This window comes from Rosa rugosa, chromosome 1 (genome assembly GCF_958449725.1).
Source record: "Rosa rugosa chromosome 1, drRosRugo1.1, whole genome shotgun sequence".
In the NCBI taxonomy this organism is placed as follows: domain Eukaryota; kingdom Viridiplantae; phylum Streptophyta; class Magnoliopsida; order Rosales; family Rosaceae; genus Rosa; species Rosa rugosa.
This window is the reverse complement of record NC_084820.1, coordinates 69,209,996-69,233,861: the sequence shown is the minus strand read 5'-3', so window position 1 is coordinate 69,233,861 and position 23,866 is coordinate 69,209,996. Positions and strand designations below refer to the sequence as shown.

The following is a 23,866-nucleotide window of genomic DNA, read 5'->3' as shown; positions in this document are numbered from 1 at the left end:
GCCCAAAGTTTATCATACAACCAAGATCATCAGGACTTTATCGACACCATCGGCATGCATGAAAACGGAGCGGATAGACGATGTGCAACCTTTCTTCTTATCTTCCATTTTCTCCCCCATTATTCCACTTTCCACTCTGTTATTTTTGTTCTGGGGAACCAAAGAGTGGTTAGATTCTCGTCAGCTAAATGATATTGATATAGCATGCATATGACATGTCTTGTATAAAAAAAAATCTAGATGAAAAAGAAAATAATCACTGTTGACTATAAATTAAGCGTCATTACTGACGATGATCACTGGGCCAGTTCAGCTGATTAGTGATTAAATCAGTATATAAAAGCATCTTGCTTGAGGTTAAAAACAGATACTATGACTCTGGTGTTTTGTTGTTTAGGTATAATTTGGATCTTGGAGTTGTCTTGTAACTCTCAAGTCTCAAGTCTCAACTAGTCAAGGTCCACATAGTACAACTCAAACTTTTTTATTGGAAATATCATTTTATGTTTTATTATTTTAGACATTACTTAATTTCAAGCAGTTCATGCAGTATTGCAACTAGCTAAACTACATTAGCTAGCTCTAGCTTGAGATTTGGGAAATTTATTCGAATTTTCAATTGCTACCAACTACAAATGAAAGACAGATGTGTTGTTTATCATTTAAGATTAAATCACGAAACAAGTTCCTACAAGACGAAGAATGATGTTTGGTAATTTCCACAGCAAAGAGAAGAAGAGACCAGCAGGTCGTCCATCAGGTGATCAAGGGCTTTGAAGTTTGAACAAGCCTAAGCTTGCCCAAGAAGGTCCTAAGATTAATGGACGCAAGAAAGCTGCTAAGGTTTGTGCTAGATAGGCGGCCTCTTTCATTTGAGGAAGAAGTTGCATAACCGTATTCGAATTTTGTGTCTTTTGATGTTTTAATTACGGAATTTTGAATGCCACAAAAATATTCTGTATTCGAATTTTGTCTCTTTTGACGTTTTAATTACGGAAAATTCAAATATGGAATAACAATTAAACCAATGATCACGAAGTTGCCAAAAAACAAGTAGAGGAGAACGTAGGTAGTCTTTTTTATTTATTTATTTAAGATTGAAGATAGAAGAGCAACAATGCTTTCCATCTCCCCTTTATTTCAAAAGAAAGAAAATGAAACACATAAGGGGGGGGGGGGGGGGGGGGACTTAAAGTCTTACCCCACAAAAACATACGGAAATCGAAGCTAACTCTTACCCCAACTAACGAAAACGAAAATTGGGAAGACCCAAATAATCTCTATTACATAACGATGAAACAAAATCTGGAGGGAAATCCCACCAAACCAAACCTGCCGAAGAAAGGCCAAAATTTGCAAAAGCATCTGCAACTTGGTTTCCTTCCCAAAAAATGTGTGAGGAGTGGAAATGCATTTGAGAGATACAGTGCAAACAATTACCCCACTCAACTCGTGACGAGTCGACCTCTAACCAAATGTACGTGCTTTCAATCATGTACCCAAGCAAGTTCAATTGCCAAAACTTCCGCTGCTTTAGAACTAGGAATGTCAATGTTGGAAGAAAAAAGCACCGAGAACATCCATGATCTTCAAAGTCACGAAAAACAGCACCAAAACCTCCAACACCCTCTGTATGCTTCCAAGCACCATCTGAGTTAATCTTAATCCACCCAACGATCGGAGGATGCCAAACAGCCTCAATCACTCTAGGAGATCTCCCCAATCGACGATCTGCTCCAAAACTATTCGTAGATCTTGAACTGAATTATTCATTGGAAATACTCTTAAATATTTATGTAGAAGATAACACATTTATGTAGAAGATAACACATTTATGTAGAAGATAACACTACTACAAGAAACCAATAAGCTTTAGGAACCCAGCATTTTACTGGGGAAATGAAAAGCCGTTCATGGCAATTTGGTAAGCTCTGATACAGATGGTGTCCTCTGCAGGCTAACCAATGAGTAGTAAGAACCTTTAGGCCCTTTGGCCAAAAGAGACGAGTGACTCCCTTTCTCGACTACCCTCCCTTTATCAAGGACAGTGATAAGATCACAGTGTTGTATGATACTTAACCTGTGTGCCACCACCACACTAGTCCTCCCCACCATCACGCGCTCTAGCGCATCTTGCACCACCTTCTCTGACTGACTATCAAGAGAGCTGGTCGCCTCATCTAATAGTAACACCACCGGGTTCCTCAATATAGCTCTGGCTATAGCAATGCGTTGCTTCTGTCCCCCAGCAGTTGTACTCCTCTGTTACCACATGAGGTACGTGTTGTATCCCTCCTTGTGTCCCGAGATGAAATCATGAGCATTGGCTGCCTTAGCTGCTTTGATTATCTCCAAGTCGTCAATCTTATCTGACATGCCGTATAAGAGAAAACCTCTTATCACTACTATCAAAACGGGCAACTCACACAGATTTATTTCACACAGATTTTCAACACCCACAGATATCTGTGTGAAATACAATTTCATACTGATAACCGTGTGAACTAAGTAGAATTGGGCCCACGTGAGTTTGTGTGTAACTAATAACAACAAAAATCCGTGTGAAACAACAATTCACACAGATTTCAGTATCAGAGTTAATATTCTTTCTCACCTATTCACACGGATGTCTGTGTGTAAACCAATTCACACAGATTTCAGTGGCAGCGTTACGATTCTTTCTCACCTATTCATACGGACATCTATTACAAAAGCTTTTTTCATACAAACATCTGTGTCTAAATGAAATACACACTGAAATCTGTGTGAAATTTTGAATGACAATTGATATTATTTAGACAAACATCCGTGTGCTTTGTTAATTTAGGGCATAGAAAATTGTGCTGCCACTTAATTGCTTTGGGGTAATAAAGAGATGATAAAAACCCATTATCACATGAGAGGCCGGTCACCTGGTTTTTGTGAAGGTGAAGGTAGTCTGAGAGAGGATAACGAGATCTGCTTCTTCAATTCAAAAGGGAATTGGATCTCTTGGGGTTTGATCTTAAGAAGCTTGTCGGTGCTCATATTGGAAACAATCGGAGTGAGGACTAAGAAGAGGTGGTAAGTGGTTTTTCGGCTGAGGGATTCGAATGATTTGAGTGGATTTGCAAAATCGAGATCTGTATTCATGAATATTCTACAAAAGGATCAAAAGCTTCTGCAGTACATCCAACAACACGGTCATGGAAGCTAGCGAGCTCTCCCCAAGCTTGCAGGTATGCCTTCGATTTGTTCCATCGATAAGGATTGTTGGTTTAGCACTATGCTAAAAAAGATCTCTAACATGTTGTAGTTACTAAGTTATATTGGACGATCTACTACTCGGATACCATGATATTTGATTTTTGGGTTACCATGTAGTATTTCCAAGAACTTGATGATATTTCTCTTAATATTGCAGGTCTCAACATATGTGGTTAGAGCTGGGAAACAAGTATACTTCTTCAACGAATTTCCTCGATCTAGATGGGTTAACTGACAATGAGATCAAGAATTTCTGGAACACTCATTTGAAGAAAAAACTGATCCAGATGGGGATTGATCGGATGACTGTGATTATAATAATTAATCTTTAATACTGCATTATGTAAATTAAGAAAAACAAAAATGCCAAAAAATCTCCATAAACACAAATGGTAAAATTGATTAATTTACTTTTTAAGATTTCACTAGTTCACACAGATTTTAAGTAAAAATCTCCAATATGATATTTTAATAGCATATTGGGTGCAGAGATGGGTCCCACATAAAAATTCACACTGAGTTTTTAATCTGTGTGGAGAGAGCAAAGGCCACCCCCCTCAAATGGGACAGAAATTAAATGTGTGAGTGTAGGGTGGGTATTAGGCTTCCCACACAAATTTCAGTGACTATTAGAGTTTATATTCACTGATTTCAATCAGTGTGTAAAGCTATTTTTGCTAGTAGTGTATGCTGCCCGAAAATAATGTTGGTTCTTGGCTAACCAAGGCTATGTGTTTCCTTAACATCCTGAGGTGGTACGACTTTATATTTCGACCGTCGATTCTCACTTCTCCTTTAAGTGGATTGTAAAATCTTTCAATTAATCCGATGATTGTTGATTTTCCGGACCCACTATTTCCTACTAAAGCTGTTGATTTTCTCGCTTCGATATTTATTGAGAATTCCTTAAAGATCATCACATCGGGCCTAGTGGGGTACGCAAAATGTATGTCATGAAGTTCTATATGACCCGTTATACTTTTGGGTTTGCAACCTTCCGGGTCTTCCGGTTCTATATTTGTGTACCGGTCCAACACGGCAAATACGGACGCAACAGCGTCCGAGCCTTTCACAAGGTCCGAAGTCATACTTCCCGCTTCCGCAATGACCCGAGCCGTGCTCAGCAATATCATGTACGTCCGAAACAGTGCTTTCGCAGTTATGTAGCCCTTGGCGACGAGCTTGCCTCCGTACCAAAAGTCAAAAGCCCAGGTGATAGTGTTAAGACCTTGAGAACAACCAAGAGCAATGCCCGCAAACCATGATTGTCGAATGCTCTCCTTACGCGGGCCTTCTTGGGCCTTTTCGAGCATTTTCAACAGGCGGTCTTGAGACGAGAAAGCAGTGATGGTTCTGAGGTTGGAGACTGCCTCTGCAGCTAGCTTGCTACTTTCATCTTGAGCTTTGGTGGCTTTGCTTGACATGCTTTGGAGAAGGATACTCCTGGTGTAGTAGCACAGAATAGTGATGGGTTGCAGTGCTATCATAACTGAGGCCAGCCTCCATGCAATGACCAAACCCATTGTGCCTGCTACGGTCACAGCTGAGAAGGTTTGTACAAGTAGAGAAAGCCTATCACCCACTAAAGATCTCACCTGCAAGAAGATGGGTACGTTCCTCATTTGTAAGTTAGAATTAATTGACTGGCTATACTATGAAGTTGTATATATATAATAATAAAACAATTTAGTAAAAATTAGCTAATTGAAAGTAGTCATGCATGTAAAACCTGACTTAATATAAACCAAGTAAATGTTAGTAACATAAAAATGATAAATTACGTACCACATTGGCATCTTTGGCGAGTCTAGAGCATATGGCACCACTGGAATTCTCATCCTGATCAAACCACCCAGCTTCAAATGTAAGTATCTTTGAAAGCATCTTCTCTCTAATTCTCTTAGTCAAGTACTCTCCCATGTAGGCAAAGTTGTAATGCTGGTAAAGGTTAACTAGCTAGAAAAGAGAGAATAGCCAACCCAACAAAACACAGAGAATAGATTCTTGTCTTCTCCTTGATCTCATCGTGCTCCACCAAGAAGTAAACTGACACCGTCGACCCCAGAGTGAATGCAAACAGCGGCTGAACTGTACCGAACAATATCGCACCGAAGCACCCCAAAAGCGCTTGTTTCCACTCCGGAAGGTTCAAAGCCATCAATCTTTGAAAAGACGGGACAGGCAGCTTCTTAACTTCTACGGTCTCATCTTCCCCACCATGAACCGACGAAGCTCGACCCTCAAATGAGTTGGCAGAACTCGAACGGCTAACCATTGAAAGCCTACGACTGCTCGTGTCATGAATGTCCATGTTTGAAATAGAGGATGATGCACAATGTGCTTGATCTGTTTGTTGTAAACGGACAAGCGAAGTGTAGAGGCCATTTTCACGTTGGAATAGCTCGTCGTGCGAGCCTGTCTCCATGACCTGCCCGTTTTGAACGACAACAATGACGTCGGCGTTTCGGATGGTGGAGAGGCGGTGGGCGATGATGATGGTCGTACGTCCCACCGCTGCTTTGTCCAGAGCTTCTTGGACTACACGCTCCGATTCGGAGTCTAACGCGCTGGTGGCTTCATCTAGAAGGAGTATTCGTGGTTTCTTGATGATTGCTCGTGCAATGGCTATTCTTTGCTTCTGTCCTCCCGAAATCTGAATACCTCTCTCACCAACCTGCAGGAGTTTAGAAGTTTTCTTAAGCACTTTTTGAAACCCAGCGAGTTGGACTCGGAATCATCAAATTAACGCACTAAAAATAGGGTACTTTAAGTAATTAATTAACATGAAGTGTGTACGTGTATGTCATGAAAATGATTTCTTAAATTTTAATTGCTAGGATAGAGAAAATTGTCAAACGTGCATGTCATGAAAAATGAATTCTTAAATTTTAGTAAGCATCAAGAAAATCAATTTCCTTAGCCGAAAAACAAGTTCAGACACATTTGATTTTTGTGTTAAAAGTAAGGGAAAAGCTCAACATAGCATTAAATTAAGTTATTATCATAGTAGCTCTCTAATAGTGATAGATTAGCTCGCCAAAATCTTGAATTTTTTAGAATTATAGGAAAATTGTCTACTCCTACAAAATACTAGTTTACTAGAAGTAAATTAATGTATATATGATGATATATAGATGAACCCGAATATAACCGGCATAGGTAAATTTCACTATGGAACAAGCAATAATTTAAATTAAACAACATCTATTAGGTTAATGCGATAATGGTATCTTTATTAGGATATTCATACGTGTTAAAAATTCAGCTACCGTCCCCAAACTATTGTGTCAAGACCAATTTGATACTCAAACTCTCAAACGTACCAATGTGATACCCAAAGTCTTATATTGATATCAACGAGGTGCCTCCGTCAAATTGATGGAGTGGCAAGCATGTAATATTTTTATCAGGGGCAAAATTGTCATTCTTTACTAATTAATTTATAAAAAAAAAAAAAACAGATGTAGCATGAATAGTTCTCTCTCTCTCTCTCTCTCTCTCTCACTGGATCTTCTTCTTCTTCACAATCCTCTGCAACTCACAATCCTACCTCCAACTCCTCTCTTTTAATTCCGATAGCGGATTGATACCGGCGCCATAGGCCAAGTTTGTATAATCCTCAATTATCCCATTTGAAACCGCATCCGATTGATCATTGAGTCCGGTTGATCATCTATTAACTTCAATAAATGGTATGCAGATAGGATCTGGGTTTTGGCTCTTCTTTCTGGGTTAATATTTCCTTTCATCAATTCAATTTTAAATCCTCTATCTCCGATTACCGGATCTGGGTTTCAATTTGGATCATCTTTAACTAACTCATCGTACTATTTATTCATACCAATCCCACATCCAAGAAACAATTTGTTGGAAACGTAGATGCAAAGAAACCAAATTCTAACTGGATTGAAACAGTGCAGTTTATTCATTCAGTTCAGGCTTCATATATAGCCTTAAACCCTAACAACTTAAGCTGAAAACATGATCACGTTTCGGCTACATGCAACCACGTGCAAAACAGAAAAGACCAACTAAGAATTCAAACTAAACACTGTGACCTAGAAACCAGGACATTTATTCAACTGAATAACAAACCCTACGAATAAGTCAACTGAAAAACCCTACGAACAAGTCAAACCCTTCAATTCCCTCCCTTAAGCTTAATGCAGTAAGCAATTTAGCTTATATCAGTGAGTTCACACATTCCTAATTCGCTCCTGAGCTTTTGAAAAACATCGAACTTCAATGGTTTTGTCATGATATCAGCCAGCTGATCACTACTTCCACAATGAACAAGGGAAATTGTACCTTCTTTACTGAGATCTCTGAGGAAGTTGTACCTTACATGAATGTGTTTGCTTCGACCATGAAGCACTGGATTCTTGGACAGCTTGATGGTGGAGCTGTTATCACATTTTATGCTAATGCAACCTTCTTCATGTCCGAGCTCCTTCAAAATCTTCTTTAACCATATGGCCTGACACGCACACATAGTTGCTGCAACAAACTCGGCTTCGGTTGTTGACAAGGTTACAATTGGCTGCTTTTTAGAACTCCATGAAATAGCTCCAGAACTTAACAAGAAAACATAACCACTTGTGCTTTTGCTATCCTCCATGTCCCCAGCGTAATCACTGTCAGTGAAAGCCCTGAACCTATCATCATCACCATTCTTGTAATGAATGCCATAGTTCACTGTTCCTTTCAGGTATCTAAGAGCTCTCTTAGCTGCCTGCAAATGTAGCTCAGTGGGTTTCGCCATGTATCTGCTCATGAGGGCGGTGACAAACATTAGATCTGGCCTAGTTGCTGTCAGGTACATCAAGCTGCCTACAAGCTGCTTGTAATAGGTCTCATCAATCACAACTCCATTTTCGTCTCTTCCAATTTTGAAACCTGGCACCATGGGAGTTTTAACTTCATTGCTTTCCATCATCCCGAATCTTTTTAGAACTTCCTGAGCATATTTCCTCTGACATATAAAGATGCCTTCTTCTTTTTGTAAAACTTCGATGCCAAGAAAATAACTCATACTTCCCAAGTCAGTCATATCAAACTCCCTCATCATGGAAATCTTAAATTCAAGCATCAAATCAGCATCATTACCAGTATAGATTAAATCATCAACGTACAAACTTACAATGATGACTTTACCTTCACCTCTTTGCTTTGTGAACAAAGTTTGTTCACTCTCACATCTTTGGAAACCTTCGTCAACAAAGTGAGACTCTATACGGCTGTACCAAGCTCGAGGAGCTTGCTTCAGACCGTACAAAGCTTTGTGTAGTTGGTATACCATGTGCTCCTTCCCCTTCTTCTCATATCCTCTAGGCTGCTCAACAAACACTTTCTCATTCAGATCTCCGTGCAAAAAGGCAGACTTGACGTCAAGTTGAGAGATCTTCCAGCCCTTCTGAGCAGCTAACGCAATGATGGTCCTCACTGTGTCTAGTCTTGCCACAGGTGCAAACACTTCTGAGTAGTCAATTCCCTCCTTTTGTGAATAACCCTTTGCTACCAGGCGTGCTTTATGCTTGATCACTGCTCCTTGCTCATCATGCTTAGTTTTATAGATCCATTTTACTCCGATTTTCTTGGCCCCTTCTGGTAAATCCGTGAGAGTCCACGTTTTGTTCTTCTCAATTGAATTGATTTCAGAATCCATAGCGAGACGCCACTTTTCTTCTTGCACTGCATCTTCAAAGAAAGTGGGGTCTTCTCCTGTGACATCTTGCACCATATGAGATTCATCTTCACTCAAACCTTCACCACTCTCATAATCCTCCATCCATGCAGGTCTTCTTCTCACCCTCCCTTCATCTGTGCTGCTTGCTGCAGGCCCTTCTATTTCTTCATTAGGGTTGCCCACATCTTCATTTCCTTCTCCTGTTTCTTCACCCTCATTTACTTCATCATCATCACCCCATTTGAAATCAACTAAAATTTGCTGCTCATATGTGTCACCCCATTCCCACATCTTTTCTTCTTCAAAAACAACATCCTTGCTCACTACTATTATTTTTGCAATAGGATCAAACAACCTGTATCCTTTAGACTCCTCACTCACCCCTAATAGAATGCAAGTAAAGCTTTTATTGTCTAATTTACCTCTTCTTGCATCTGGAATATGCACATGTGCAATGCTCCCCCAAACTCGGAAGTGATCCACAGAAGGCTTGACTCCACTCCATGCCTCTTGGGGTGTGACATCTTGTACTGCTGAAGTAGGGCACCTATTCAGTACGTAGAAAGTCCACATTACAGCTTCAGGCCAAAAGGTTTTTGGAACTTTCTTGGCGGATAACATTGATCGAACCATGTTCATCACAGTTCGATTTTTCCTCTCAGCCACACCATTTTGGTGGGGCGTATAAGCTGTGGTGAGCTGCCTCTTGATCCCTTGCTCTTTACAGAAACTGTTGAACTCATGAGATGTAAATTCTCCTCCTCTATCCGTCCTTAAGCACTTGATAAACATCTCTGCTTCCTTCTCAACCATCTTCTTGAAGTTTTTGAAGTGGTATAGTGCCTCAGACTTTTGACACAAGAGATACATCCATGCCTTGCGACTGAAGTCATCAATAAAACACAAAATATATCTCTTGCCACTGTTGGATGTGGGAGAAATAGGTCCGCATATATCTGCATGGATCAACTCGAGGACTTGACTTGCCCTCCAGGTGCTTTGTTTTGGTATGATGTTCCTATGTTGCTTCCCAATTAGGCAATCTGTGCAAGTGGTCTTTGAGTCTTCAAGTTGGGGTAATCCATGAACCATCTTCTTGGAGTACAACGTGTGTAACCTTTTATAGCTCAGATGTCCATACCTCTGGTGCCATAAATGAGTTAAGTCCGAGCTGCTTGTGTGAAGACATTCTTCTGGCTGAACATTTGTGGCTTGAGTTTCAGCTACTAGGATGAACATGCGATTCAAGCTCATTTTGCTTTGAGCAATGAGTCCTCGGTGTGGATGATAAATGTTACAGGTGCCATGTTGAATCAATATTGATAGGTTTTTCTCTTGAAGTTGTCCAATGCTCAAGAGGTTGTTCCTAAGATCTGGAACAAAATATACTTCTCCAACAATATAAGTAGCACCATTTAAAACAAGTTTCACACTGCCCTTTCCAGCAACATGCATTCTAGAGTTATTTCCAAGTTTTACTGAATGTTTGAAGTTTACATTCAGACTCGAAAACATACCTTTGTCTCCACACATGTGATTTGAACACCCGGAATCTAAGAACCATGCATCCTCTCTTCTTGCATTGTGCATGTCCACGTATGCCATTAACAGCAGATCATCTTCTTCTTCCAGTTGAGCATAATTTGCCTCCTTGTTCCATTTTGGGCACTCATATTGAAAGTGACCAAGGTTGTGGCATTTGAAACGTTCTACTGTTGCCTTATTGAAGGTCTGTCTTCCTCGCCCACGACCTCTTCCTCTGAGAGCTGCTCTTCCTCTGCCTCTCATGTTGACTCGATCTTCCACTTTTAAGACTTGATCATAGTCTTCTCTGTTCACCCTTTGGAACTTCTGCTCGTGAACCACTAACGAGCTTTGCAACTCATCGATGGAGATGGCTTCAATGTCTCTTGACTCCTCGATGGACACCACCACATAAGTGAACCTCTCAGTTAGGGTTCGTAAGATCTTCTCCACTATCTTCGAGTCCGGCATGGCTTCTCCATTGCTTCTCATTTTGTTAGAGACAGTCATCACCCTAGCAAAATACTCCGTGATGGACTCACCATTCTTCATCTCAAGCACTTCAAATTCTCTTCTTAGTGATTGGCAAAGGGACTTCTTCACTCGCTCATTCCCTCCGAATTTCCTCTTCATGGAGTCCCAAACAATCTTGGAGGTACGTCGATCCAGGATCTGTTCGAAGGTTGTTCTATCAATGGCTTGATAGAGATAGTGCTTCACCTGATGATCCTTGGTTCTGGCATCTTCTAGCTGTGTACGCTGAGCCTCAGTCAGCTGAACTCCTGCTCTTGGCTCCTCGAAGCCATTCTCCACTAGACTCCATAAGCCCTTTGCTCTAAGCAAATTTTCCATCAGCTCACTCCAGTGATCATAGTGTCCGTCAAAGTGAGGGACCCTGATCAAACTCTTCTCCTCGCTCATCTCTCTCTTAAAGCTGCTGCTTATCACACTTTTCTTCAGGCCCAGTGGGGGCTCTGATACCAATTTGTTGGAAACGTAGATGCAAAGAAACCAAATTCTAACTGGATTGAAACAGTGCAGTTTATTCATTCAGTTCAGGCTTCATATATAGCCTTAAACCCTAACAACTTAAGCTGAAAACATGATCACGTTTCGGCTACATGCAGCCACGTGCAAAACAGAAAAGACCAACTAAGAATTCAAACTAAACACTGTGACCTAGAAACCAGGACATTTATTCAACTGAATAACAAACCCTACGAATAAGTCAACTGAAAAACCCTACGAACAAGTCAAACCCTTCACAATTCCTCATGTCATTAGAATCCGGTAGCATTCTCCTCCGTCGAGTCCAGGCTCATGTCGTTCTCCTCCCAAGCGCCGGCATGGGCCATCTGGCACCGTTTCTACGACTTGCCGCATTGCTATCCCAAAACCACCGCTGCCAGCTGACCCTCATCACCACCCACCCAACCATCTCACTCGCCGAGTCTTCTTTCATATCTGGCTTCCTCTCACGTCACTCAAGTCCATTTCCACCTCCCCGAGTCTTCTCTTATATTTTCTTCACCTCCTCAACCAGAATGCCCTCCCTCTTTGCTTACTACCATGTCGTGGGCTCGTGGCAACCACAATGAATCTGGGATTTAGTGATGATGTTATTGAAATTCCTAGCATTAATCCTGCAGTGCCCATATCTTCAGTCCCTCCGTTAAGATTTAATGGGATTTTGATCAAAATTGAGTTGAGAAATTTGGATCAGATGATTCAGATTGAAGGAATCCCATTAAAATTTGGTAGACGAGGAGATGATTGAAGAAGGATCAGATTGGAAGAGAAGATGGGCAAGGAAGAGAGAGAAAATGGTTGAGAAATTCGTAAAAAAAAAAAAAAAAGAAGTTATTTTGGTCTTTTGCCTATTTTTTTTTATCTCCACGTGCTTGCCACGTCATCAATTTGACGGAACCGTCATGAAAATTGGACGGAGGCACCTCGTTGATATCAATATAAGACTTTGGGTATCAAATTGGTACGTTTGAGAATTTGGATATCAAATTGGCCTTGGCACAATAATTTAGGGACGGTGGCTGAATTGTTCTCTAAAATAATCATAATCTAGTTGTAAAACAGAGTCGATGCATTGAATTTAAGATATAGGAATATAACAAAGTTGAGTAATATTCTTATCATTCATGATCGTGACAAGAAGAGTGCTAATTAAACGATACTAACCTGTGTGTCATATCCCAGAGGCAACTGAGAGATGAAATTGTGAGCATTAGAAGCTTTACCAGCCTCTATAACCTGTTCAATGTCAGCATCTTCTTTCCCAAACAGTATGTTCTCTTTTATGCTGGTTGCAAAAAGAGCAGGCTCTTGGCTCACCAGCCTCATCTGGGACCTAAGCCACTTGAGCTGACAATTTTTTATGGCCACCCCATCAATGAGTATCTCACCTCCAAGTGGATCATAAAATCTCTGCAACAAAGAAATCACTGTCGACTTTCCCGAGCCACTACCACCCACCAATGCCACAGTTTTCCCAGCTGGAACCGTCAAGTTAAAGTTGTTGAAGATGATGCTTTCTGGCCTTGAGGGGTAAGCGAAGTCAACGTCCTTGAATTCGACTTCTCCGTAAACGTTCTCTAGCATTTCACCTTCCATGTTGTCTGAGTCGATCTGGGGGACTCTCCGTATCACCTCCATTATTCGCTCTGATGCTGAGCACGCTTCCGAGAAGTACTTCAGGTTTGTTAACCCTCTTCCGAATGCCCTGTTAACCAATTTAATAAACACATTTGGAATTTTGTCTAAAATGTAATTGATTTGTCAAAAAGGGAGGTACACGTTCTTACAATCCACCAAGGATTATTCCAGTACCAGCTGATACAACAGTGCCTCCAAGTGCGCCATGATACATGACCATTCTGCTGCCATAGTAGGACACGAAAGACCAAATAGCAAAAGCGATGCCGTTGCTTCCAATGGCCAAGCCTTTTGCCAGGCCTTGACTCAATCCCAACTTCACCGAGCCTTGTAGAGCTGCAGAGAACTCCGAAATTGTTTTCGTTTCCCCAACAAACGCGTAAACGGTTCTGATTGATGACAGTGCCTGTTCTGCTATTGTTCCAGCCTTGTTGTATTCATCTCTAATCTGCCTAGCCAGTCCCATCAAAATCCTTCCCTAAATCAATCCCGGAATTACCAGAAGTACCACAAACGGAAATGCAACGATGGCTAGCCTCCACAGCATTATGAATGCCGCCACATAGCTCCCAAAGAACAAAGAGCAGTTCATTATAAAGTTTGGCACCTGGAGGAGGTGGCAATACATCAAACAGTGTTAGAGAGCATCCTAACCAAAATCGCATTTCCTTTTGAAAATGATGGTGAAGATTGAACCTTTTCACAGAGGACGTCTTGAAACACGAGGCTATCACTAGAGATGCTGGTGATGACCTCAGAGGTGCTTGTGACATGCAGATCAAAGTAGCCCACATCTTGCCTTAGAACTGCTTTCAAATATGTTACTCTCATTCTAGCTGCTTGTCTCTCACTAGTTATTGTCCAGCAATACCCCTCTACAAAAATCAATTCAGATAAAAATTCAAATAAATATTGATTTGCTTCTCCAAAACAGAAATAAATCCAAGTAAATTAGACGAAGAAGAAGAAGAAAAAACGCACCTAGGAAACAACTGACCCATGATCCACAAGCCAAGTACAATAGCGCCACTGCATTCTGTCCACCACAAAATCAAAACCAAAATTAGAAAAAGAGAAAAAACGAAACTATGTCATAAGAAGCAATATCTAGAGAGTACCATATTGATGTTATGCAAGAAAACATCTTGAGCGTCACTTGAGGCGCCGCCGACATTGTTCATCAAGCGGCCAGTGATTAGCAAGACAAAAGGAGTAGAGCAGCCATCACCGATGGCTCCCAACAATCCAAAGATCATCAGGACTTTATCGACACCATCGGCATGCATGAAAACGGAGCGCATAGACGATGTACAACCTTTCTTCTTATCTTCCACTTTTTCCCCCATTATTCCACTGTTTTTTTTTTTTGTTCTGAGGAACCAAAGAGTGGTTAGATTCTCGTCATGCTAAAATGATAATTATATAGCATGCATATGACAGGTCTAGTATATAAAAATTCTGGATGAAAAAACAAATAATCACGGTTGACTATAAATTAAGCGTCATTACTGACGGTGATCCAGTTCGGCTGATTAATGATTAAACCAGTTTATAAATAATATTGCACAAGACAGTACCCTGACTCTGGTGCTTTGCTGTTTAGGTATAATTTGGGATCTTGGAGATGTCTTGTAACTCTGAAGTCAAGGTCCAAATAGTACAAACCTTACTTTAATTGTGTTAGAGCAAGTGCACCCGTAGTCAAGAAAAGGCAAAGTCGAGAAGTCAAGAATTCGACCAGTCAAGTTACTATTCACTGCCACTGGACATGGGTTTACACCCGTTGTTTTTCTTGCCCGATCAACACTGTTCATTATTATATAATTTGGGGGAGGGTCTCGAAAATCGACTTTTTATACATACATAATTTGGGAAAACTTCCTTCATGAAAGTTATAGAGATCATCGATACGAGTTCGTACATGTGTGGAATGCAAAAATCGGAGTTCGTATGAATTAGTTATAAATTTTTGAAAATTTAAAAATTTTCTATAAATAACAAAAATTTCTGATCCTTTTTTATAAGGACAGATTTTTCTTCTTTTTTTCACTTTCACTCCTGAAACTCTCTCTTCTCTCTCCTCCGCGTCTCCTCAGACCCATCGGGTCCCGACCGACCCGACCCGAGTTTTCCGGCGCCGTCGTGCGTTCTCCGGCAGCGGACCCGGGCCATACGGGCTCGCCTCGGCCCGCTCGTCCTCCCTACAGTGGTGCCTCACCTCACCACTCAGGCCAGAAGGAGATCGAAGGCCTCCCACAGCCGTGCGGCATGACCCGGCCGGAAGTCCAGTTTTCCGGCATCCTCTCGGCGACTGGGCGACAAAATCCTGCTGCAGGTCGGCCACGTGGCGCTTCTGGATTGGTCCGTGTCTTCCACCCTTAGATTTAGCCGCGTCTGTCTCTTCGCAGCTTCCTGATGTCACCCACGTTCTGTGGTTGGCCGAGCTGGCAGCTGCATGACCTTGGGCAAGAAAATAGTCATCGGCTTGCCCCTTTTTTTGACCTCAGTCATGCAAAGCCAAAGTTTGGCTGGTCAAACAAAGCCCGGTGGAAGGTTGTTTCTCTCCATGCCCGATCACCACATCATCATTCTCTCACTTTGCCCGGGCAAAGTCATACCGGTGGACTTGCTCTTAAGGGCCTGTGTTAAGATGGTGGCTAATGTGAAATGCAAAGCAAAGCAAAGTCAGTGAGGCTAGTCCTATCAATAAGGTCAGTGAGGCTAGTCCTATCACATCACTTGAGGCTAATGCCAATGACGCAGCTAATGTTCAACTCAATAATGAAGATGGTTCTTGTGCAAATGTGAGTGTGACTAGTACGACCCTTGCTGAGAGTAATTCTACGCTCAACAGCTCAAGCAACACTGTTGCACGTGGACTTGATGGACTTAACCACTTCACAACCAATTCTCTCACACCAGAAGCATGAGTGAGTGCATGACTCAGCGTCTCTTTGGCCATAATTAGTGAGCTGTATGTGATTTCAATCCTGCCCGTTTCATGTCATCCACGTGTCACAATCGTGTTAGCTGATTAGAAGAATCCAGATTATTTAGTAATTTTGTTTACTAGCCTAGTATAAATAGCTAGCATCTGTTTTCATTTTGTGGTGTAGATCATTTTGTAAAATTACTCAGTGTCAAATTTCAATTGCTTCTCTCTTCTCTCTCTCTCTCTCTCTCTCTCTCTCTGAGCTTCGTCTTCATCAGGTTAGGGTTTATCTTTTTCGCCATTAGATGATACTACACTAGAGTTTTAGCAAATTGGACATATCATTTTATGTTTTATTTTAGACAATACTTAATTTCAAGCAGTTCATGCAATACTGCAACTAGCAATAAGCTACATTAGCTTGCTCTAGCTTGACATTGGGAAGTTTATTCAAATTTTCAATTGCTATAAACTACAAATGAAACACAGATGTGTTATTTATAATTAAGATTAAATCACAAAACAAGTTCCTATAAGACGAAGAATGATGTTTTGGTAATTTCCACAGCAAAGAAGAAGAGACGAGGTTGTCCACCGGGGTTTTGAACAAGCCTAAGCTTACCCGAGAAGGTTCTAAGATTAATGGACGTAAGAAAAATGCCAAGGTTGGTGCGACCGTGCGACAGATGATGGGGTTGCAGCCTCTTTCATTTGAGATAGAAGTTGCATAACCGTATTCTAATTTTGTGTTCTTTAATGTTTTAATTATGGGATTTTGAGTTTTCTTTTTGTTTTTTGTTTTTATATTTCATGCATGGGTCAAAAGGATAGACTGTGAATTGAAAATTATGAGTTGTGAGTTCGACTCATTGAATACTAGTTATTGACTTGTTGTAATTATCAGTTGTTGATGTAATAAACTAAAATGTGGACCATGAAAATTTTGTATAGAGCATTAGCGCCCCTTTTGAAGGACATGGAATAATAGTCCGTAGTGACACCATATGTATTAGGTTTTACACATGAATTTCCATGTGTATCGGACCTATATTATACGGATTACAATCAGTATGGAATAGCATGCATTTTTGCTAGAACTATAGGTTTTCTCCTTTCCTGACAATGTTCAATTGATCTAATTAATAATGATTCATATACATGCTCATCATTATTTTGGAAACATTCATGTAGGTCAACAGTTATAAACTTCAGTACTTCATCAAAGAAGAAAACCACTGTTCATTTTCGTACACAATATTTATGTATAAGATAACACTGCTTCAAGGAACCATTAAGCTAGCCTTCAGAACCAAGCATTTTGATGGGGAAATGAAAAGCCGTTCATGGCAATTTAGTAAGATCTGATGCAGATGGCGTCCTTTGCAAGCTAACCAATGAGTAGTAAGAACCTTTAGGCCCTTTGGCCAAAAGGGATGAGTGAGTCCCTTTCTCCACTACCCTCCCCTTATCAAGTACTGTGATAAGATCACAGTGTTGTATGGTACTCAACCTGTGCGCCACCACCACACTAGTCCTCCCCACCATCACCCGCTCTAGCGCATCTTGCACCACCTTCTCCGAATGACTATCAAGCGCACTGGTCGCCTCATCTAACAGTAACACCACTGGGTTTCTCAATATAGCTCTCGCTATAGCAATGCGTTGCTTCTGTCCCCCAGACAGTTGCACTCCTCTGTCTCCACATGAAGTGTCATATCCCTCCTTGAGGCTTGAAATGAAATCATGAGCGTTGGCTGCCTTCGCTGCTTCAATTATCTCCAATTCGTCAATCTTATCCGACACGCCATATATGATGTTCTCTCTTATGGTACCTAAAAATAGCGTTGGCTCTTGGCTAACAAGTGCTATATGTTTCCTTAATGACCTGAGGTGATACGATTTCGTGTCTCGACCGTCAATTATCACTTCTCCTTTCAATGGATCATAAAATCTTTCGATTAATCCAATAATTGTTGACTTTCCAGACCCGCTTTGTCCCACCAACGCAGTTGATTTTCCAGCTTCGATTTTGATTGAGAATCCTTTGAAAACCATCACATCAGGCCTAGCGGGGTATGCAAAATGTACGTTACGAAGTTCTATGTGACCGGTTATTCTTTTGGGCTCGCAACCTTCCGGGTCTTCGGGTTCTATTTTTGTGTACCGGTCCAACACTGCAAATACGGACGCAACAGCATCCGACCCTTTCGCAAGATCTGAAGTCATGCTTCCGGCATCGGCAATAACCCGGCCGGTGCTCACCAATATCATGAAAGTCTCAAAAAGAGCTTTCGCTGTGACGTAGCCCTTGGCAACGAGCTTGCCTCCGTACCAAAAGTCAAAAGCCCAGGTGATAGTGGTAAGGCTTTGAGAACAACCAAGCCCAATCCCCGCAAACCATGATTGTCGGATGCTTTCCTTACGTGGGCCTTCTTGGGCCTTTTCGAGCATTTTCAACAGACGGTCCTGAGATGAGAAGGCAGTGATGGTTCTGAGGTTGGAGACTGCTTCTGCAGCTAGCTTGCTGCTTTCATCTTGAGCTTTGATGGCTTTCCTGGACATACTTTTGAGCAGGACACGCCTGGTGTAGAAGCTCACAATGATAATGGGTTGTACTGCTATCATAACTGAGGCAAGTCTCCATGCAATGACCAAACCCATTGTGCAGGCTACGGTCACAGCTGAGAAAGTTTGAACAAGTAGAGCCATCCGATCACCCACTAAAGATCTCACCTGCAAGCAAATAATCAAAAGACTGGTTATAACTCAGCATACACTCTTCACTTTTAGATATTCACTAGCTATGTTATGAGATCGTATGTTCGGGCACACATGCAATAATTTATATCGACAATTTATTTTTGTTACAATTCATATCGATAATTTGACAACGCAATATACTATTAATGTAGTATTTTACGTATGATATTAACTAAATGAAAGTTGATAACATAAGGTACCTACCACATTGGCATCTTTGGCGAGTCTAGAGCAAATGGCACCACTAGAATTCTCATCTTGATCAAACCACCCAACTTCGAATGTAAGAATCTTGGAAAGCATCCTCTCTCTAACTCTCTTAGTCAAGTACTCTCCCATGTAGGCAAAGTTGTAATGCTGGCAAATGTTAACCAGCAAAGAGAAAATAGCCAACCCGAGAAAGCAAAGTGAATAAATCCTCGTCTTCTCCTTGATCTCATCGTGATCTGTCAAGAAATAAACCGACACCATTGACCCCATAGCAAATGCGTATACTGGCTGAACTGCACCAAAAAGTACCGCACTGAAGCACCCCAAAAGCGCTTGTTTCCACTCCGGAAGGTTCAAAGCTATCAATCTCCGAAAAGATGGGACAGGCAGCTTCTGCCCTTCTACGATCTCATCTTCCCCAGCAACCACTGATGAAGCTCGACCTTGCGCAAATGAGTTAGCAGAACTTGAGCGGCTGACCATAGAAAGCCTACGACTGCTTGTGTTGTGAATGTCCATGTTTGATATAGATGAAGATGCGTAATGTCCTTGCTCTTCTGGTCCTCTTTGCTTCTCTGTTTGTTGTAAGCGGACAAGCGAGGTATAGAGACCATTTTCACGTTGGAATAGCTCGTTGTGTGAGCCTGTCTCCATGACCTGCCCGTTTTGAACGACAGCAATGACGTCGGCGTTTCGGATGGTAGAGAGGCGGTGGGCGATGATTATCGTCGTACGTCCGACAGCTGCTTTGTCAAGAGCTTCTTGAACTACACGCTCCGATTCGGAGTCCAATGCGCTCGTGGCTTCATCTAGAAGAAGGATGCGTGGTTTCTTGATGATTGCTCGGGCAATGGCTATTCTTTGCTTCTGCCCTCCCGACATTTGAACACCTCTCTCGCCAACCTGCAGCATATTATACATTTTGTTAAAGTACTATTAGATTCAGTCGAACAAGAGTAACAAAAATCTGAGTAACTACTAATTAACATCAAGTTGTTTTACTTTTCAATGTTAAGGAAAATACTTTGCTGGAAGGGAGTCTTGATCTAGTGCAGTTGTTTACAAATTAATTTTTGCACGTGCATCATGAAAAATATTTCTTTATCCTTGCTTAGCCGAAAAACATGTTAACACGCATCTTATATTGGTATTGAATCACTTGAATGCATCACTACGTACGTACGTACGTTAATTTTTTGTTTGCCATAGAGGTCACTATATATTGACTATAACAATAGACAAGCTCCATAGAGTATTAGTATAGCTTAATATCAACGAATTTATACAGCTCAAAGAATTCCTAAAATAAGTGGCAGACTTACTTCATTGTCAAACAAGTAATAAACTAAATTATCAATTAAAGTAGTTAAACAGCAGTTTACGACAGCTATATATAACCTTATTTTATTTCTGTCTTGCTAGCTTACGACATGCTTACATGTTAAAACAATCATATCCAGTATATTACAGTGTTGGTACATCGAATTTGAAGGCAAGGAACATGGGCATATAGCATAACTAATTAGTGTTAATATTAATCATAGACCACGATTAATAGTTAATAACTGGATACAGTGATGCGCATGCATATTGGATTCTTCTGTTATTGATCAAATAGTGGGGAACCAAATCATTCTAATTTTGATCAAATGCAAAGCAGAAATTTATCGTTTGGTAAAGAGGTATCTAATAGCATCAGCAAAGGATAAGAAGAGAACTAATTGACTAACCTGTGTGTCATATCCCAGAGGCAACTGAGAGATGAAATTGTGAGCATTAGAAGCTTTACCAGCCTCAATAACCTCTTCAATGGTAGCATCTTCTTTCCCAAAAAGTATGTTCTCTTTTATGCTGGTTGCAAACAGAGCAGGCTCTTGGCTCACCAGTCCCATCTGTGACCTCAACCACTTGAGCTGACACTTGTTTATGGCCACCCCATCAATGAGAATCTCCCCCCCGAGTGGATCATAAAATCTCTGCAACAGCGAAATCACTGTCGATTTTCCCGAGCCACTACCACCCACCAATGCCACTGTTTTCCCAGCTGGAACCGTTAAGTTGAAGTCTTTGAAGATAATGCTTTCTGGCCTTGACGGGTAGGCGAATTCTACGTGCTTGAATTCAACTTCCCCTAAAACGTTCTCTAGTATTTCTCCTTCCATGTTGTCTGAATCGATCTTGGGGACTCTCCGAATCACCTCCATTATTCGTTCAGCGGCTGAACACGCTTCTGAGAAGTACTTCAAGTTTGATAAGCCTGCGCCCAATGCCCTGTATACCAATTTATTCAACATATTTAGTACTTTAATTTTCCAAACTTTAGAAATGAAATTAGTGATCTAGAAAAGGAATATGCAACTTCTTACAATCCACCAACAGCTATTGCAGCACCAACAGCGAAAACAGTGCCTCCCTTAGCGCCATGGTACATGACCATTCTGCTGCCATAGTAGGACATGAACGACCAAATCGCGAAAACGACACCGTTGCTTCCAATGGCCAAGCCTTTTGCCAGGCCCTGACTCAACCCCAACTTCACTGAGCCTTGTAGAGCTGCAGAGAACTCTGTTATAGTCTTCTTTTCTCCAACAAATGCATACACGGTTCTAATTGATGACAGTGCCTGTTCTGCTATTGTGCCAGCCTTGGTGTATTCATCTCTAATCTGCCTAGCCAGTCCCATCAAAGTCCGTCCGTATATCAAACCCGGAATCACCAGAAGCACCACAAAAGGAAACCCAACAATGGCTAGCCTCCACAGCATTATGAACGCCGCAACATAGCTCCCAAGGAACATAGAGCAGTTCATTACAAAGTTTGGCACCTGGAGGTGGCAAGACATCAAACAGTTAGAGACCATTAAAAACAAAGTCACGTACTGAAAATGATGGTAGAGATTAAACCTTTTCACTAAGGACGTCTTGAATGACAAGGCTATCACTAGAGACGCTGGTGATAACCTCTGAGGTGCTTGTGACATGCAAATCAAAGTAGCCCACATCTTGTCTTAACACTGCTTTCAAATATCTTACTCTCATTCTAGCTGCTTGTCTCTCACCAGTTCTTGTCCAAGAATATCCCTCTATAAAAAAAATTAATTTGGGCAAAAATTTGATTTAATATTGATCATATTGATTAATTCTTGCACCACATGCCGAAAGAGATACTCTTGGTGAAATAAGAAACAAAACCCACCTAGGAAGCAACAAACAAATGATGCAGAAGCCAAGTACAATAGCGCCACTGCATTCTGTCCACCACAAAATCAAAACCCATAGTTAGATTTTTGTGCTCATTTGCCTTGAACCCTTTTACCATACATCCAAATTTAACAGCCAAAAACAATTTATATCCTAGGAATAAAAGGAAAGAAGGTTTTTCCAAAGATTAACAACAAAAAGTATAGATACATGTATGTCATACTCATCAATACCATAACTGCAACGTCATATACCTTATTGATGTTATGCAAGAAAGCATCTTGAGCGTTGGATGAGGCGCCGCCGACATTGTTCATCAAGCGGCTAGTGATCAACAAGACCATAGGCGTTGTGCAGCCGTCTCCGATGCTTCCGAACAGCCCCAACGCCATCAAGAGTTTATCAACACCATCAGCGTGCATGAAAACGGAGCGTATAGAAGAGCCAGCTTTCTTCTTGCTCTCCATTTTGTCTTCCATTTTTCACTCACTTTCGTTTCCCTCAGGAACCCAACAATGGCTAGATTCTTTTTCAGACCGACCCACGTCTATTTAGTCACTTATGCCACAGCTCTGGCCTTAACTGCTACTGACAAAGTGAGAAGAGAGAAGCCATGTATATATATAGGTGTGCCAAAGTTAAGGTGTTGGCTAAGGGATTGCCATTGCATGTGGACAGGTCTATTGCATTAAAATAAATCTGGATGAAGAGTAAACAATGAACATCTGATGAGAATAAAATTCTAGGGTTGACTTTAAAAAATTTCTCTGCACAAAAGCGTCATTAGTGACGATGAAGAGTAGGACCCAGATCAGGACTATTAATACTCCCCAGCTAGCTGATTAGTGATTATAATTAATTTAATTGTTGCTTATTAGGTTAAAAAACAGTAATTGAAAATAATAAAAGGGATTGCAATGGGTCTGACTCTGGTGCTTTCTTGTTTTGTTATAATTTGGAGTTGGCATGTGATTTCAATTAGGTAATGCCCAAAAACTCAATAAGCAATAGGTACAAATTTTTTGAAGACATGAATGTGTATAATATATACGAAGGAGGTTATGCAGTATTGCAAGTTGCAACTAGTACGTAATATGATATTTGTAATTTTTATCAGAATTATATTTATAATTTAAGATGGAAATATGGAACAAAGGACAAGAATCTTTTCACAACCCGAATGTTATGTGAGTACCAGAGACAATTTATTGCATTTGTGAGCATAGCAATCTTATTTGAGATAAAATAGATTTAATTAAATTAAAGTGGCCAATTTTCTCTTATCTATAAAAATAGTGAGCATCTCAGAAAGTTCTCTTGATGTTGAGGCACACGTGACCAATCTTCTATGTCATAACCATACCGGAAACTCATCATGCTCTATGCTTAGCAACGATTTTAGTAACAGTGACCAAGATCACATTGCATTTTACCTAGTTTATGATTCACTCATTGTACCCCCTCAGCTTAATGTTCTACTTGATTAATTATATGCCTACACGTACTACAAGACTTGGCTACATATTATTAAATTTTGATAGAGCAAACAATATGTAAAACACTCCCTAAAATTCCAACAAGATATAGACAGTAAGCTTCCATTATTAGCAAGTTTTATTCGCATATTTCATACTCCCTACG

The 23,866-nt window shown here is 40.8% G+C and overlaps 1 protein-coding gene, 1 long non-coding RNA gene and 1 pseudogene across 2 annotated transcripts; 1 reads left to right on the top strand and 2 right to left on the bottom strand.

Moving 5' to 3' along the window:
* Positions 1-3,786: 3,786 nt before the first annotated feature.
* On the bottom strand, positions 3,787-14,492 carry LOC133746440 (ABC transporter B family member 15-like; annotated as a pseudogene).
* A 1,755-nt stretch (positions 14,493-16,247) lies between these two features.
* Positions 16,248-17,393, top strand: LOC133726473 (uncharacterized). The gene is made up of 2 exons (XR_009854833.1): positions 16,248-16,333; positions 16,624-17,393. It is a non-coding gene; the product is annotated as an uncharacterized LOC133726473 (long non-coding RNA).
* LOC133726472 (ABC transporter B family member 15-like) lies at positions 17,244-22,828 on the bottom strand. The gene is made up of 7 exons (XM_062154020.1): positions 22,480-22,828; positions 22,221-22,275; positions 21,929-22,107; positions 21,392-21,849; positions 20,756-21,296; positions 19,020-19,928; positions 17,244-18,788 (listed from the first exon to the last, which is right to left on the bottom strand). Exons 1-7 carry the CDS (start codon positions 22,702-22,704, stop codon positions 17,397-17,399), a joined length of 3,759 nt encoding a protein of 1,252 aa, XP_062010004.1. The 5' UTR covers positions 22,705-22,828; the 3' UTR covers positions 17,244-17,396.
* Between the last annotated feature and the right edge of the window lie 1,038 nt (positions 22,829-23,866).